Source organism: Coregonus lavaretus (assembly GCF_964263955.1).
Source record: "Coregonus lavaretus genome assembly, chromosome: 32".
Classification (NCBI taxonomy): domain Eukaryota; kingdom Metazoa; phylum Chordata; class Actinopteri; order Salmoniformes; family Salmonidae; genus Coregonus; species Coregonus lavaretus.
This window is the reverse complement of record NC_140019.1, coordinates 7,578,865-7,595,799: the sequence shown is the minus strand read 5'-3', so window position 1 is coordinate 7,595,799 and position 16,935 is coordinate 7,578,865. Positions and strand designations below refer to the sequence as shown.

General features: G+C 42.3%; 1 protein-coding gene across 2 annotated transcripts in view; it reads left to right on the top strand.

The window, feature by feature from the left end:
* The window catches only part of LOC311107953 (protein FAM13B-like), a 72,161-nt gene that overhangs the window by 10,927 nt on the left and 44,299 nt on the right, over positions 1-16,935 (top strand). For both annotated transcript variants that reach the window (XM_084150580.1, XM_084150579.1), the window contains exons 2-6: positions 992-1,153; positions 1,832-2,012; positions 4,181-4,393; positions 4,596-4,773; positions 5,399-5,540. In XM_084150580.1, coding sequence (XP_084006706.1) covers positions 1,862-2,012; positions 4,181-4,393; positions 4,596-4,773; positions 5,399-5,540 — 684 coding nt within the window. In that variant the 5' untranslated portion in view covers positions 992-1,153; positions 1,832-1,861. The remainder of the gene's footprint in view (positions 1-991; positions 1,154-1,831; positions 2,013-4,180; positions 4,394-4,595; positions 4,774-5,398; positions 5,541-16,935) is intronic.

The following is a 16,935-nucleotide window of genomic DNA, read 5'->3' as shown; positions in this document are numbered from 1 at the left end:
GCCAAGGTAGTGGGTTCGATCCCCGGGACCACTCATACACAAAAAATGTATGCACGCATGACTGTAAGTCGCTTTGGATAAAAGCGTCTGCTAAATGGCTTATTATTATTATTATTATTATTATTATTATTATTATCAGCATGACAATGCCGCTGTGCACAAAGCGAGGTCCATACGGAAATGGTTTGTCGATCTGTACTCAAGAACTTGACTGGCCTGCACAGAGCCCTGACCTCAACCCCATCTAACACCTTTGGGATGAATTGGAACGCCGGCTGTGAGCCAGTCCTAATCGCCCAACATCAGTGCCCAACCTCACTAATGCTCTTGTGGCTGAATGGAAGCAAGTCCCCGCAGCACTGTCCCAACATTAGTGGAAAGCATTCCTAGAAGAGTGGAGGCTGTTATAGCAGGAAAGAGGGGACCGACTCCATATTAATGCCATGATTTTGGAATGAGACGTTTGACGAGCAGGTGTCCACATTCTTTTGGTCATGTAGTGTATGTTTTCTGCAGAGGGACAAGAAAGCCATGAGAAAACAAGTTTTCATCAGTCATGGAAATAAAAGTGCTGAAAACAACAAATTGGATCCCTATTTAAAAAGATAGCTAACAAGCTATGAATTACTATAGTTTTGGTACAGCCAACTAGCGCAAAAATGATATTGAGATATTGTCAAAACGATACGATATATTGTCAAATAATATCCCGATAGGTAACTGTATAGATCCCCCCCCCCCCCCAATCACTAGTATTGTATATTTGATGAAAATGTTGGTATTTTGCCAAAGTATGTCATACGTTAGTGGAGCTACATTTCATTTGAACTAGGCTACGTGCAGTAATTAGCATGTTTTGTAGTTGTTTTTAATGTGGATCAGCTGATGGCAATTAAGTGGTCATTGTGGCCTTGTGGTTTCTGAACCTAAGCAAGCAGCTTCTTTCTAACACTTATTAGTCTTCTCTCTCTGGCTCCTTTCTCCCCTGCAGCTTAGCTACTGAAGTCCTGATCAGGATTCGCGGTCTGTCAATGAGGAACTACAGGCTCATCTTTTGCCATAGCCTGAAGCAGCCATAGATGACCATTTGATTCACTGCTAGTGAGTGGTGCTGAAGATAAGGTGAACTACTGGGTGTTTTAAGTGCTAAACGGTGAGTACAGCAGCAACAACACATAGGTCAAATTGCAGCCTAAAATCAAATCCATTTCCATTTGTGTACGTTTAACATGAATGTAATATCTTGGTCCTGAACATGTTTACCATAACAAATGGCGAGCCATTTGGAGTGAATCATTCCAACACAGCCTACAACACACTCCTGTGATTTTAAAACTGCAGTCAGTAATTGATGTCTGGATGGATCAGTATTTGTTTTCACAGCCTAATATGCCCCGGCTGACCTGTAGCAGAGCCTATCTTTAGAGAGGTCCGCTAGCCTGGTCGGTGTGTGTTTGTTTAATACGGCACAGATCATTGAAGCCTGTCACTGAAATGTAGCGTAGCTAGCGCTCAAACTCTCCAAGCCCAGGCACCTGCTCCCGTTAGCATTGTAAACATGCCTGTTCTGATGGCTGTCAGACACACTTGCACATGACTCTCACCCTACTTACATAACCTACTGGCTCCGAGCTAGCCTAATAACTACACAGGCAGGGAGGGACGGGTCAGATGGGGCCCGATCAGATTTCATCTGTATAATGCTGGGACCTGCCCCGGCGTCCGCCCTGTGTGTGTGTTTGTATATGTATGTCGGATGGAGAGCATAGCCTGTGACAGTGTATCTGCCTCTCTCTCTCCTCGGTGTGGTTTGGCGGCGGCGGGTGTCCAGACCTTCGGAAGCAGCTCGGCTGTGGAAGCGATGAGGAAGAGCCTCTCTCCTTCCCCCAGCGACTCCCTGACACCAGCCAGGGTTTTTGGGGTTCCCCTAGATGAGGTGCAGCAGAGAGGCCAGCCAGGCCAGGAGGTCCCCCTACTGGTCAGGCACATCGTAGAGTACATCGAGGAGCACGGTGAGTGGCACGCTCTAACTGCAGAGGTATCCCTTAGGCAACAAACGGGAGCCACTACCTTGTCCAATAACTTATTTAGTGTTTGTGCTTATCTACCGAGCGCGACACAGGAGAGCTTCATGAATGGGACCTAAAAAATACATGCTCTCTCTCTGGCAAATGATTCACATTTACCTTAGAGTACATTTTTATGTGCACATTAAATCCCATTATTCTTCCACTTTGTCTTGTTTTATGTCGTTATGGCTTGTGTTGACAACTCCCCCAGGTACTTTAGATGTAGATTTACCTGTCATAATTTCAGCTTCTTTTATGAATCCCCACTGGAGACGCCTACTTGTTTTACATCAAAGCAGAGATTATATATATATATATGAGAGAGAGAGAGATGAAATTATAGTGTGCATTATTATTATTTGTAAAAAATCTGTTCATGTTCCATGTAGCCTAGCCCAGGGGTGTGCAAACCACGGCCCATGGCCATAAACATATTGTCTTTGGGTTGGGGGAGATGATTGTTTTTGGTACATGTATAAAAAAGAAACTCCAGGCCACAATGGAATGTCTAAAACTAGATAGAAAGTATGTAGAAATGGTAATAGCCCTATATTTTCAAATAAGTCAGAAACACAGAAATTTGAAATCCCGATGTTGCCCTTGAGACAAAGTTTGCCCACCCTGGCCTAGCCGAACAAGTGAGCGTGGCTTAAGACGATCAGAAAAGAACAGTTGCAGTCAACCAAGACTTCTTCTTGCATCACGATAAACCAAATATGTTGTTTGGAGAGATCCTCTCTTTGATAAGCTGAACTCTAAATGCACTGCGATCAAAAAGATGAGCTTCCTCCGTTGTGTAACATTTTAGACTCCTTCCCCCCCCCACACACACACACACCTCCTTTCATTCCCCTGCAGCCATATTAAATTAATGATAATTCTGCAGTCCAGAAGTTAATCAGGCATTGAAAATACTTTCATCTGTCTGTTTGCACTCAGAACGGGATGCCATAATTGTGACTTAATGAGACCTCTGTAAGCTGCAGTAGGGGCCCAGGCCAGTGGGGTTAGGGTGGGAAGGGCCAAGGCGCATTCCAGTGCATTCTGCCTTACATTTACCGCCCACCCACTGTTTTCCTTAACCAGGCAGCTCACCTAGTTGCAGATCTCCTCATTCTCTGTGGTGGAACAAACCTGAGCTTCAATAGTGGGAATTAATTAAACAGACATCTAGGAGGCTATCTGGCCGCTGCATCTGGAAACAGGAAACCACTAGCACAACCAACCAACACACATTGAATGGGAAAGATGTGGTAAAGAAGTCAGTGGAATGCACACATTCAAGAAATCTGATTTAAGAAAGTGGATATTCCTCATCCGTCATGATTTATGTTTTGTAACAGGCCCACAATGTGGTTACTTAGGTCCGATTTTGATATATTTGGCTGTTTTAGCTGCACAACATTTATAAGTCGTCCCTTTTCAGGTTTAGAAGAAGTGACTGCTAAATGCTAACTCCCGTTCGTATCAGCTGGTTAGCATAGCTAGCATACAGAAATAGGTGGTGGTAGTCAGTCGTTTTCTAACTGTAATACAGTTGATTTGGTGATGATGACATGAACATGTGTTGGGGTTGACATCCATACAAGCATTCTACTCAGATTTTTCCCTCAACATAGTGTGAAATACACATATAAACAATAGGCTATATGTGGGCTAATTTTGCTGAGGGGCAATGAGGAGACTCGGGATCTTTCCCACCTTGGCCCTTTCCCCCACGCGTTTCCATGGCAATTCCATTGCGTTGGTCACGTTCGATTGACCTCTTTACCGCATCTATTGTGGGTAAAACAACATTCTTTCCTCCCTTACATTAATATGCCCTGTGATTGAGCTTAGTACAGCTGCACAAATTGTAGTACAACTGAACAAATCTGGGAAATGGGCAAATTTGACCCATTTGAGAAAATAGGCTTTCAACTTAAGTTTATTCATGTAACAAAATCAGTGTGGAATCTGTTTGAGAAATTAATGCAGCCATTCTACTCAAAGTAAAAGCTGTATTCAGTCCTCCTGGATATGCTCACAGAGAGGAGTCATTCATCTATAACTGTTGAGCAGACAGAGCAAATGATTGACTGCTATCCTCTGTGTCTCTGTGTTGCTCTCAGGGCGTCTGGATTTGGAGGGGCTGTTCCTAGTCAACGGTAACGCGGAGCGGGTGGAATGGCTACGGCAGCGCTATGACTCTGGGGAGGAGGTGGACCTGGAGAAGGAGGCTGATCTGGCCTCTGCCGTCAGCCTGCTGCGTCTCTTCCTGCAGGAGCTCCCAGAGCCCATCATCCCTGCAGGCATGCAGTCCCACATCCTGCAGCTCTACCAAGGTACGCTCATCTTAGTCATCCTCATTGTTATTCTCCTCCTCTTCATCATCCTCTTCTGTTTCTGTCTATCTGACCTGTACTCCCAATACAGGCGCTGCACATTATTCCTTCTCTCTTCGCCGTCTTTTTCCACTCATCTGACTCTCTTACTTCTTTCCCCTTGGCAGCATCAATCTCTAATGCCCTGTTGTGTGTTGTCCAGACTACAGCAGCGAGGAAGAGCTCGCCCGCAACATGAAGTACTTCCTCCAGCAGCTGCCTCAGGTTAACTACAGCCTGCTGCGCTTCCTGTGCCGCTTCCTGTCCAGCGTGGCCTCGCTCCAGGAGGAAAGCTGGAGCGTCGGCGCCCTCGCCGCCGTTTTCGGACCGGACATCTTCCAGTAAGGCCAACAACAACACAGCACCTCGCCTATCCATACACCCATACCCCCACAGGCCTTTAGTACTTGTACTTGGCGTTCAATTTTCTACTTGTACATACATGCATAATGGCAATCTCACATTGCTGGCAGTCTCACAGGAGGTTGTGCTTATAGAACAGAAATTATATTTGGTAACATGTTCATTTGTATCATTAAATAAATAACACACCCAGGTGATCACGCTTAGACATGTTTGCAGCCACGTGAGGAGTTGCTTTGCGTTGCATAATAATAAGAGAATCTTCTAGACTAGAGATCGTTTGTGGCCAATGCTCTGAAAACAGGCGTGTTCTATTGACTTAAGGGAGAGAACAGCTGTTCTGTCAATGCTAGAGTCTAATTATGTGAAATGAATATTTGATCTTTGTGTACTTACTAGAACCAGTTAGTCATCTGATGTGGAGTCCGATTACTCAAATTAAAGTCAAACTTAATGATGCAGTGAGTGACTTTATTATTGTAAGGTGGGATGGTAGTGATAAAAGCTGATCTAAGGTCGTTTCTTGTCTGTGTATTGTAGTTCCGACACAGATGTGTGTTTATGATAACAGCTGATCTGAGGTCATATCTTCTGTAACTCTAGTTTAGACACGGACGTGGAGGACTTGAAGGAGCAGGAGTCGGTGAGCCGCATCCTGGCGGAGCTGCTGGAGAATCAGGAGGAGTTCTTTGACTCGGAGGACGATGATGTTTCCACCACAGACTACAGCTCCATCAACGAACAGGTAAGGACACTCCTATTCTCCCCACTAGAGATGTTCTATTCTGGGCCATTGTCTTGCGTCAGAGTGCGTTGAATCTGCCTGCACTGATCAATCTTGTATCTCGCAAAGAGTAATGGGATAGATCAGAAGTAGTTTGGCCACAACGTGTTGTCATAGCATTTGAAAAATATTACCTAGGTTACATCGTCTGCCGAACCCCATTTCTGCCTCTAAACTGAATTAAACTAAGCTAAAACAATAAATCTGTCAATGGTTTTTTTTGTTGGTGAAGAAATCTTACTCGCACCATTTTACATCTAGCAAAGGAGTTTTATACTTCAACAAGCAGTATTTCTGAAGATGTACAATGTGCACGAAAGCTAGCTTAAATTTGTCAAACATAAACTTGCTAGCTGAGCCAGTCACATTTCATATAAAACAAATGGGATGCTGCTAACCAACCAGCTACCTTGTGCTGCAAACACAATGCTGAATGCTTCCACCAAAGGCTATCTAGCTAGCTACTGTATTAGCCTCCCGAATCAGCTGCTGCTGCACTCTGCTGACCCAATGTTACAATGTAGCGATCGCGGAGAAACATGATGATGATCTAAGAACTGATTTCTGATAACATTCATTCCCTCTTTTGGGGCAGCATGTCTACAATAGGTTGAGTGGCAGGAACCTGGTTACCGAGATTTACCGCCCAAAACCACTCACTTTTCCCAGGATAAATAACTGCTAGAAACCAGTAAATTATAATAAATTATTTATATAAACAGCATGGCGTGAAATGGAACTGTTAAATTATATGCAATGTCTAAATCTGGCTTCTCTACGGTCTCTGCATGATGAATCAACACTCAGGGTGGGGACAGACAGCCCATCTCAGTATGGAGCACAGTTCATAATGCATGTAGACCTACTGTATCTCATGGTCACTTTTTTTCTTGTGACAGGGAGGCCTGCATTTGCTGCAGCATAGTCTATGCTACAGTAATATACAGACAGAAACCGCGTCTAATTTACTCATCTCCATCTGGCTTTAGGGGGTCACCTTGTTTTATAATTGTAAAGATGTTATTTATTTATTGCAGCTGCAGTTTTAAAACAGCCTATCACTCGAATATCGTGCGTGCGCGAGCACTCTCTGTTTTTGTCTCTTTCCATCAACTCCATTCAAATTGCATCCAAACTAGATAATCCTGTTCTAGAATGATATATAGCCCTATATATAGCTGTCCTAGCCTACCTCTTTCAGGTAATAAATTCAATGCAGTGTTAGCCTTATATTTAGCTAATTAATGATGGGTTATGCATAATAAGCTTCTAACTTATAGCCTCTGTCGCTTGTGCAGTACGCACCTGTGCTCCGCTGGCCTCTCTCCTTAAACACTCCTTAGCGCATGGAGTACCATGCAGAAAAAGCTAGACTAGAATAGCTTGCTGGACATTATTTTTTTTAGCATTTCTGATACCAACAGACTATTCGAAGAGGGACGCAAGCTCTTGTTTACTAAATGTTAAATACAGCAGCCAATAGAACTTACAGGTAGTTTGAAAGAAGAGCGAACACGCGATGGCGGTAGGCTATAGCAGTTATTTATTCAGACCCATAACCATTCAATCTTCGTGAAGAGAAGTGAAAGCCTTCTGAATCTAATTCTAGTCCTATATTATTCAAGGATGTCATTAGAATTATGAAAATTAGGACAACTAAAATGATTTCATTTAACTGTTGAAAGCGAGGAAGGAATGAAGCAACAATGGAGAAAAAGAGGAGGTAGGCCAATAACATTAGGGGGGAAATTATGAAAGGTATATATGCGTCAGCCTACTAATTATACAAATAGGCCCTATTATATTTCAAAATCAAATTCGCTAGCCTATACATTTAACTTTGTAACTCTGCAACAGAATTGCATGTTTTCTCCCTGCTTTATCATGTGTGTAATTCCAGTACATATAATACAATACAGTAATATAGTTCACACTCAAAGATTAGCCTACTGGAGCTAGTTTAATTTATTTACCCAAGAGAGCATTCGGAAAGTATTCAGACCCCTTCCCTTTTTCCACATTTTATTCTGAAATGGGTTAAATACATTTTTGCCCTCATCAATCTACACACAATATCCCATAATGACAAACTGAAAACAGGTTTATAGAAATGTTTGCTAATTTATAAAAAATTAATTATTTACAAAAGTATTCAGACCCTTTGCTATGAGACTCGAAATTGAGCTCAGGTGCATCCTGTTTCCATTGATCATCCTTGATGTTTCTACAACTTGAAATTTAAGTTGATTGGACATGTTTTGGAAAGGCACACACCTGTCTATATAAGGTCCCACGAGCACGAAGGAATTGTCTGTAGAGCCCAGAGACAGGATTGTGTCGAGGCACCGATCTGGGGAAGGGTACCAAAAAATGTCTGCAACATTGAAGGTCCCCAAGAACACAGTGGCCTCCATCATTCTTAAATGGAAGAAGTTTGGAACCTCCAAGACTCTTCCTAGAGCTGGCCACCTGGCCAAACTGAGCAATCGGGGGAGGGCCTTGGTCAGGGAGGTGACCAAGAACCCGATGGACAGAGCTCCAGAGTTCCTCTGTGGAGATTGGAGAACCTTCCAGAAGGACAACCATCTCTGCAGCACTGCACCAGACGGAAGTCACTCCTCAGTTAAAGGCACATGACAGCCCGCTTGGAGTTTGCCAAAAGGCACCTAAAGGACTCTCAGACCATGAGAAACAAGATTCTCTGGTCTGATGAAACCAAGATTGAGCTCTTTGGCCTGAATGCCAAGCGCCACGTCTGGAGGAAACCTGGCACCATCCCTACGGTGAAGCATTGTTGGGGCAGCATCATGCTGTAGGGATGTTTTTCAGCGGCAGGGACTGGGAGACAAGTCAGGATCGAGGGTAAGATGAACAGAGCAAAGTACAGAGAGATCCTTGATGATCTCCAGAGCGCTCAGGACCTCAGACTGGGTGCTTCAACAAAGTACTGAGTAAAGGGTCTGAATACTTATGTAAATGTGATATTTCCGTTTTTTATTTTTATATAAATTAGTAAACATTTCTAAAAACCAGTTGTTGCTTTGTCATTATGGGGTACTGTGTGTAGATTGATGAGGGGAAAAAAAGAATGTAATCCATTTAAAAATAAGTCAAGGGGTCTGAATACTTCCCGAATACACTGTACAACCTCACTCACCCTGCTGCATGGGTTAAAGGCTGAATGCTTGGAGGTAGGGAGCCCGTATGTCAAGGTATAATGGTATTTGGTTGTTATTACCTAACGTAATAATTAGGTAACTCCCTTCCGCCATTCATTTGTTGAGCTGAAAACATGTTGTGTTGTATTTCTGTAATGAGGAAGTAGAGGGTTTTAACATTATTCCAGCCACTCTGAGTCTGGCACTGCCATGAAAAAACTAGAGATTAAGAAATGGAGATTATGGAATTGTGTTGTTTATTCAAGGCAGTCAAATGTTGAGGATTGTTTTTCCTCCCCAAGCCAAAGACAGCTGTTGAGAGAATGCCTTTATATAATAGCCTTCTACTCCCCATGGAGACGCCTAGAGGTGTGTCAGTAGCACGTGTTCTCAGTCATGGTCCTGAGCCTGAGAAATGGCTTCTGAGTTATGACTGCCTGGCTGCCTTTATAAAGTATCAATTGTTGCTCCAGAAGTTCCCAGCATTTAGTGGGATAATGGGTGTTCATGAGCTCCTCTCAGCCATGTCTCCCTGACACACACACACAGCAGTCTTCAGATCAGCGTTAGGTAGATGTGCTGCTGCACCCTCTCAAATCTGGACCTAATCCTCGGTGGCGGCCTCATATTTGCGTTCCAAAGGCAGGCACTCTCTTACACAGGAAACTGACAATGATAAGCCACAAATTCCTGCCATATGACTATTTTCTCCCTCTGTATTGTGACCGAATAGCTCAGGGAAAGGCTGTTCAGAAATGGCCCTCTGTTCTGTAAGAAGAAAAATGTGTAACCGCTGTGCTTGCGTAACCATGGTGATGTAACTGTGGATCAGACACCTGCGGCCATCTCCGGGGACGTCTGGGTTTCCTGACGGACTGACTATCCAGGCCAGGCTAAGTCACCCTCACACCGCAGCCAGCAGTGCTTATTCCATCCTGCCTGGCCAGAGACCATAGGGCGGAGTGGGAAGTGCTTCCTTGCCTTTAGTTTCACTGCATTTCATCAGGAGTAGTAGTAGTCTAGAGCCTTGAGGCAGGACTGGGCTAGTCATAACTGGGAGGGACTGAGCTGTGTTGTTCCTAGGAAAAGTCATCCTGCTGCACAGTGACAGTCTCATCTGAATAAGGCAGGGTCATCCTATTCTGAGGAAGGCTGCTGCTGCTGCAGCTTTGCAGGGTCGAGGAGGTTCAGTGTTGTGCTGCTGTGGAGTAGGAGAGGAACGCTTGTAGGTAGGCAGCTAATTGAAAAAGGAAGCAGTAACCCAGTTGGAGTTGAGCCAGGGTAGCGGAGGAGCACTTGACAGCTCACAAGGGTCCCTGGTAATTAATCCAGGCATAAATCTCAGGTTCCCTGCCGGCCTCTCTCCTCTCAGCTTCTCCCAATTCTGCTGCTGGAATGGCTGGTTGAGATGGGGACATTACCATCACCCATCGTCTCCCTCCAGGCCTGTTCTACATAAGATACCTTTCTCTGGCCAATTGATGAAGCTGCTCTACTTTAGCCTGGGATAGGGCATTTTTTTTACAGGCAAGGCATATGGCACCTGTGGGGGCCCTATAAAATCTGTGTTGCGGACGGAATCACGGAATCCAGAAATTAAAACGGAATTCAACAATATTAAAAAATGTGAACTTATTAGGAAATCAACTAAATGTATTGAACTTATTAGAAAAATCATGAATTTGCCAAAGTTAATCATAAGACATGAACAAAATGATTCATATTTTCCTGTAACTTTCTGAAACGGCACAGGAATGCCCCACTTTGTGTAGCCATTAGCGATGATGCTATTGATAACGTCCTTCTGGTATAGTTGGAAAGACTTTTCAAATAAATGTTAACTTAAAAGTAGCCTATGCCTGGCAGAATGATATCATGATAATTTGCAAAACAATTGGCCGCTGGATTGATGCAAACTCTGCAATTACATGAGTGCTAAATAAACATTGCTAACCAAACAATAGTCTTATGCTGGTGCACACTTGCATTAAAGGTTAACTACAACCAAAAATCTAAATGTCTTATTTTTCCCAGACCTCAAAGGTGGTCTCCTGATGTGGTTTACGCATTGTTGTGGACTTAGAACATCCACTTTTGTTTTTCTATTTAAAAAAAGGTGTGATTTTGAGAGAGAACCTTAAAAGAAAAGTGAAAAACGGAAACCTTGAAAAACTAAATGGAGAAAAAAGATCAGGCAACAAATAACTGATTTTATAGGGCTCTACAGTATGCATGCATCCAGAAAGTCACCGCCTGCGGCTGCTTTTCCCCCAGTGGTAGTAGGCTATTTTGGAACCGCATACCTACTCTTGCAAGAGTGAAACCAAAGGCAGGGGAATTTGAGTGAATATTATGCTGTCATCTATTCAATTGTTTATTTTATTTGCTAAGGCTCCACCTCCAGTAAGACTAGCTGTCGCCATTGGGGTCGGCTAATGATCCTAATAAATCAAGTCAAACCCAGTCATGCGTTGCCATGTCTGACACCTTTTTACTTTGCGCCTTTTTGAAGTGCTAAATGGCAAAGGAGAGGAATGTTTTAGTTAAGACTTAAGATGCTAATCTCTTGCTCAGACCTGATGGCTGCACTCCTCCTCCACATCCTTATGGGGCTCTCTCTCTCTCGCCTATGGCCCTTAGCACTTCCAGAGCTGTGATGGCATCATCAGTCTTAATTGTCCTAGATTAATTAGCCCATGTTAGCTAACTTTTTTTTATTTCAATTATTTTGCCCATAGATATTGTTGTAATCAAATATTACAGGAATACACATTAGACATGGCAAAATGTTTAGAATTGCAAGAAGATTAGCTTTAAAACTGCAAAATTATTGTTGCACCCCATGATGAAATGTGTAGAATTGCAGAAGATAATCTTTAAACCTGCAAAATTCTTTCCACCAACAAGAGGGTTGTGAACAGTTTGTCATGAACAGTGCCATAGAAATAGACATGGCGTGTACGCGCGGAATGTTCCCCAATGCTGGAAGGGGGGCCCTGAGTGAAAACGTTTATGAACCCCTGCTCTAGCCCTAGCCAGTCCTGTCCTGAAGCAGGCTACACACACACACATACGCACGCACGCACACACACAGGCCAAGGTTATGCCCTTTTGTTCCTCACATTCTTGTCTCTGCCCGCTGGTCCTTAGTGAGCTGGCAGACTTGCTCGGGCTGAGCGGTTTACTCACAGAGCCCTCTTTCTGAAACATTTAATCCTTTAGCCACCCTCAGTGCGGTCGGTACAACCATATGCATCCGGTTTTCAGGGTAAATAGAAAGAGTCTGTGATACGACTTATTTTTTTGGACGGTAAGAAGGCGGTACTCCATCTTCTCCACATTTACTGGATTAGTTGAACAGTGCAGAAGAGAACCTCCCCCGAAAGTATTTTTTTCTCTAGACCTAAAAACCGTTAAGAAAATATATGTGCCCAAACATCTGAATTGGGTTGAGGTCAGGTGACTGTGGAGGCCAGGCAATCTGATGCAGCACTCCATCACTCTCCTTGGTCAAATAGCCCTTATACAGCCTGGAGGTGTGTTTTGGGTCATTTTTCTCTCTAGACCTGAAAACATTCAAGAGATAAATGTGCTCAAAGTTTACCTATTTTGCATACCTCACCATACCATGAGACATCCATGTCACCATCACTGGAAAAGATAAGCGGTTAAGATTGACAACCCTGTTTGTAAGTTTTTAAATTATAGCAAACTATTTGAAAAATTCTATAAAAAATGTTTTACATTAAATGTAAACTATGATAGTTTTTTTTCTTTCATATTTGCATATGTTTTAGCTTTGACCCTATTTTACATCATCTGGGGGTTTTGTGTTGTGCCCGCCATCGTTTGAGACACGACATGCTCTTGAATACAGGGTGGGTGTCATGTTTTGGCTGATAAATGTACTAAAATGGGAATCAAATAGAAATATCTACTTTCAAATGGTACCACAAAGATGGTCCACACATCAGAGAATGTTTGAATGGGAATATCTGTTCTAAATTATACTGTCAATCCTCCATAGGAAACTTTTTGAAATCATACAAATGCTGTACAGTTCCTTCATGAAGTATTCATACCCCTTGACTTATTCCACATTTTGTTACAGCTTGAATTCTAAATGATTTTAAATGAATTTTTTCTCTCACCCATCTACACACAATACCCCATAATGACAAAGTGAAAACATGTTTTTCGAATTTTTTTGAAAATGAAATAAATAAATCCCAATTATATACAGTACCAGTCAAAAGTTTGGACACCTACTCATTCAAGGGGTTTTCTTAATTTTTAAAATGTTCTACATTGTAGAATAATAGTGAAGACATAAACTATGAAATAACACACATGGAATCATGTTGTAACCAAAAAAGTGTTAACAAATCAAAATATATTTTACATTTGAGATTCTTCAAATAGCCAACCTTTGCCTTGATAACACCTTTGCATACTCTTGGCATTCTCTCAACCAGTTTCATGAGGTAGTCACCTGGAATTCATTTCAATTAACAGGTTTGCCTTCTTAAAAAGTTAATTTGTGGAATTTCCTTGGCTGAGTCTCTACAGCACTTCACCAATCTGGGCTTTATGGAAGAATGGCCAAAGGAAAGCCACTCCTAAGAACAGGGCACATGACAGCACGCCTGGTGTTTGCAAAAAGCCACGTGATAGACAGAGCTTCAGGCAAAAGATTCAGTGGTCTGATGAGACAAAAATTGAAATCTTTGGCCTGAAAAAAATATGATCAATGGCTTATGAAATCTGACATGTATGATAGACGTTTTCGCAATCTAAAAGTCTCATTCCTTTTAACATCCAGTGTAGTGAGCGGCTTTATCTTAATGCTACGTCATACCGGCCAAGTTTCTGCCTGCTAGAACGGGAATATCTCAGATACACATGAATTGACCCAGGGAACATCACTCAGAGATGCACAAAAACAATATAACATTCAAAATGTGTGAATCTTTACTTGAACACGCATGGACCCATAACTTAATTGAGCGTCTGACCAATTACACAAGACTTTAGTTCTGGGTTAACCGAGATTACATAATATGAATGCATGGCTTCCTCCTCCCTTGTTTAGCATATACAGTGCCTTCAGAAACTATTCACACTCATTGAATTTTTTGTTGTTACAGCCTGAATTTAAAATAGATTAAATAGAGATTTTTTTGTCACTGGCCTACACACAATACACCATAATGTCAAAGTGGAATTATGTTTTTAGAAATGTTTACAAATGAATTAAATAAAAAACTGAAATGTCTTGTAAATAAGTATTCAACCCCTTTGTTATGGCAAGCCTAAGTAAGTTCAGTAGTAAAAATGTGCTTAAGTTGCATGGACTCACTGTGTTCAGTAATAATCACTACAAAGATACAGGCGTCCTTCCTAACTCCATTGCTGGAGAGGAAGGAAACCGCTCCGGGATATCACCATGTGGCCAATGGTGACTTTAATACAGTTACAGAGTTGAATGGCTGTGATGGGACAAAACAACTGAGGATGGATCAACAACATGGTAGTTACTCCACAATACTAACCTAATTGACAGAATGAAAAGAAGGGACCCTGCACAGAATAAAAAATATTCCAAAACATACATCCTGTTTGCAACAAGGCATTAAAGTAATACTGCAAAACATGTGGCAAAGCAGAAAACGTATTGTCCTGAATACAAAGTGTTATGTTTGAGGCAAATCCTGTAGAACATATTACTGAGTACCACTCTCCTTATTTTCATGCGTAGTGGTGGCTGCGTCATGTTATGGGTATACTTGTAATCGTTAAGGACTGGGGAGTTTTTCAGGATAAAAAAGAAATGGAATGGAGCTAAGCACAGGCAAAATCCTAGAGGAAAACCTGGTTCAGTCTGATTTCCACCAGACACTGGGAGATGAATTTGCCTTTCAGCAGGCCAATAACCTAAAAGGCCAAATCTACAGTGGAGTTGTTTACCAAGAAGACAGTGAATGTTCCTGAGTAGCCGAGTTAGTTTTGACTTAAATCTACTTGAAAATCTATGGCAAGTCCTGAAAATGGTTGTCTAGCAATGATCAACAACCAATTTGACAGTGCTTGAAGAATTTTGAAAAGAATGGACAAATGTTGCACAAACCAGGTGTGGAAAGCTCTTAGAGACTTACCCAGAAAGACTCACAGCTGTGATCGCTGCCAAAGGTGCTTCTAAAAAGTATTTACTCAGGGGTGTGAATACTTATGTAATTGAGATATTTCTGTATTTCGTTTTCAATAAATGTGCAAACATTTCTAACAGTTTTCACTTTGTCATTATGGGGTATTGTGTGTGTGAGAAAATAAATCAATTTAATCCATTTTGAGTTTTGGCTGTATCACAACATGTGGAATAAGTCAAGGGGTATGAATGCTTTCTGAAGGCACTGTAGACGATAACATTGATTACCCTATGACTTAATATTTTGGATGAATATTCCATACTTTTGAGAAAGATATTCAGAACTTGAGAAAACAATCAACAGAAATTGAGTAGAATCAAGAATTTCTACATCTGAATTTGACATGGGAAATGGTTGTAGGTAATTCTCAATGCATTATAATCATTGTCCACACCCGGCGGTTTATGAAAAGCTTGTGGAGAATGTTCCATGGTCTCTGTAACACATTGTGAGCATTTATAGCTGTCAGGACCTGGTGTTATAAAACACGAAGATTACTTTGACTCCCCATTCATCCACTAGAGACCTTTTTAAGTGTGATCTCTTTTTCTGCTCAGATATCTTTAGTAGTCTCCCATTTCAGTATATTTAACCTTTTGGAGAAATGCTCAATGTTCTGGTCTTTGTTGATGTGGATAAACGGGTCTAATCCGTTAGTGTGAGAATCCTCTCCCCTGGGCTCTGTCTTTCTGTTGCTAGACTACAGCCAATGGACAGATACCGCCGCCATGACAACACAAAACCATTAGTCATAACCATCTGCATACACAATGAGGGACAAGGCCCTGAAATCCAATCAGAGGTGTCAGGGAGCTGTTGCTGTGGTAATATGGCTGTGACACGGCAGCAGCAGATGCGGTTGGCGAGGGGGAGAGCGAGAGAGAGAGAGAGAGAGAGAGAGAGAGAGAGAGAGAGTAAGTCAGCGTTTATGGGTTCTGAAACATCTCAGAACATGAGGAGGGGAATGCGTTGTCTTATATGCTGCATTTACACAGGCAGCTGAATTCAGAACTTTTTCGGCCAATCACATCAGATCTTTTTCAGCGCTGATCTGATTATTCAAGACCAATTAGTGAAAGATGATATACAAATTGAGCTGCCTCTGTAAACGCAACCGAAGACACACAGAATATCTATTAGGAATCATTCCTATTCTCAGTTACAGTGCATTTGGAAAGTATTCAGAGCCCTTGACTTTTTCCACATTTTGTTACGTTACAGCCTTATACTAAAATTGATTATATAAAACATTCTCAATCATCTACACAATACCCCATAATGACAATGGCAAATTTATTTAAAAAACAGAAATACCTTATTTACATAATTATTCAGACCTTTTGCTATTAGACTCGAAATTGAGCTCGGCTGCATCCTGTTTCCATTGATCATCTTTGAGATGTTTCTACAGCTTGATTGGAGTCCACCTGGGGTAAGTTCAATTCATTGGACATGATTTGGAAAGGCACACACCTGTCTATAAAGGTCCCACAGTTGACCGTGCATGTCAGAGCAAAAACCAAGCCGTGAGGTCAATGGTATTGTCCATAGAGCTCCGAGACAGGATTGTGTCGAGGCACAGATCTGGGGAAAGGTCCCCAAGAACACAATGGCCTCCATTATTCTTAAATGGAAGAAGATTGGAACCACCAAGAATCTCCCTAGAGCTGTCAGCCCGGCCAAACTGCGCAATCGAGGTAGAAGGGCCTTGCTCAGGGAGGTGACCAAGAACCCGATGGTCACTTTGACAGAGCTCCAGAATTCCTCTGTGGAGATCGGAGAACCTTCCAGAAGGACAACCATCTCTGCAGCACTCCACCAATCAGGCCTTTATAGTAGAGTGGCCAGACGGAAGCCACTCCTCAGTAAAAGGCACATGACAGCCCGCGTGGAGTTTGCCAAAAGGCACCTAAAGGACTCTCAGTCCATGAGAAACAAGTTTCTCTGGTCTGATGAAACCAAGATTGAACACTTTGGCCTGAATGCCAAGCG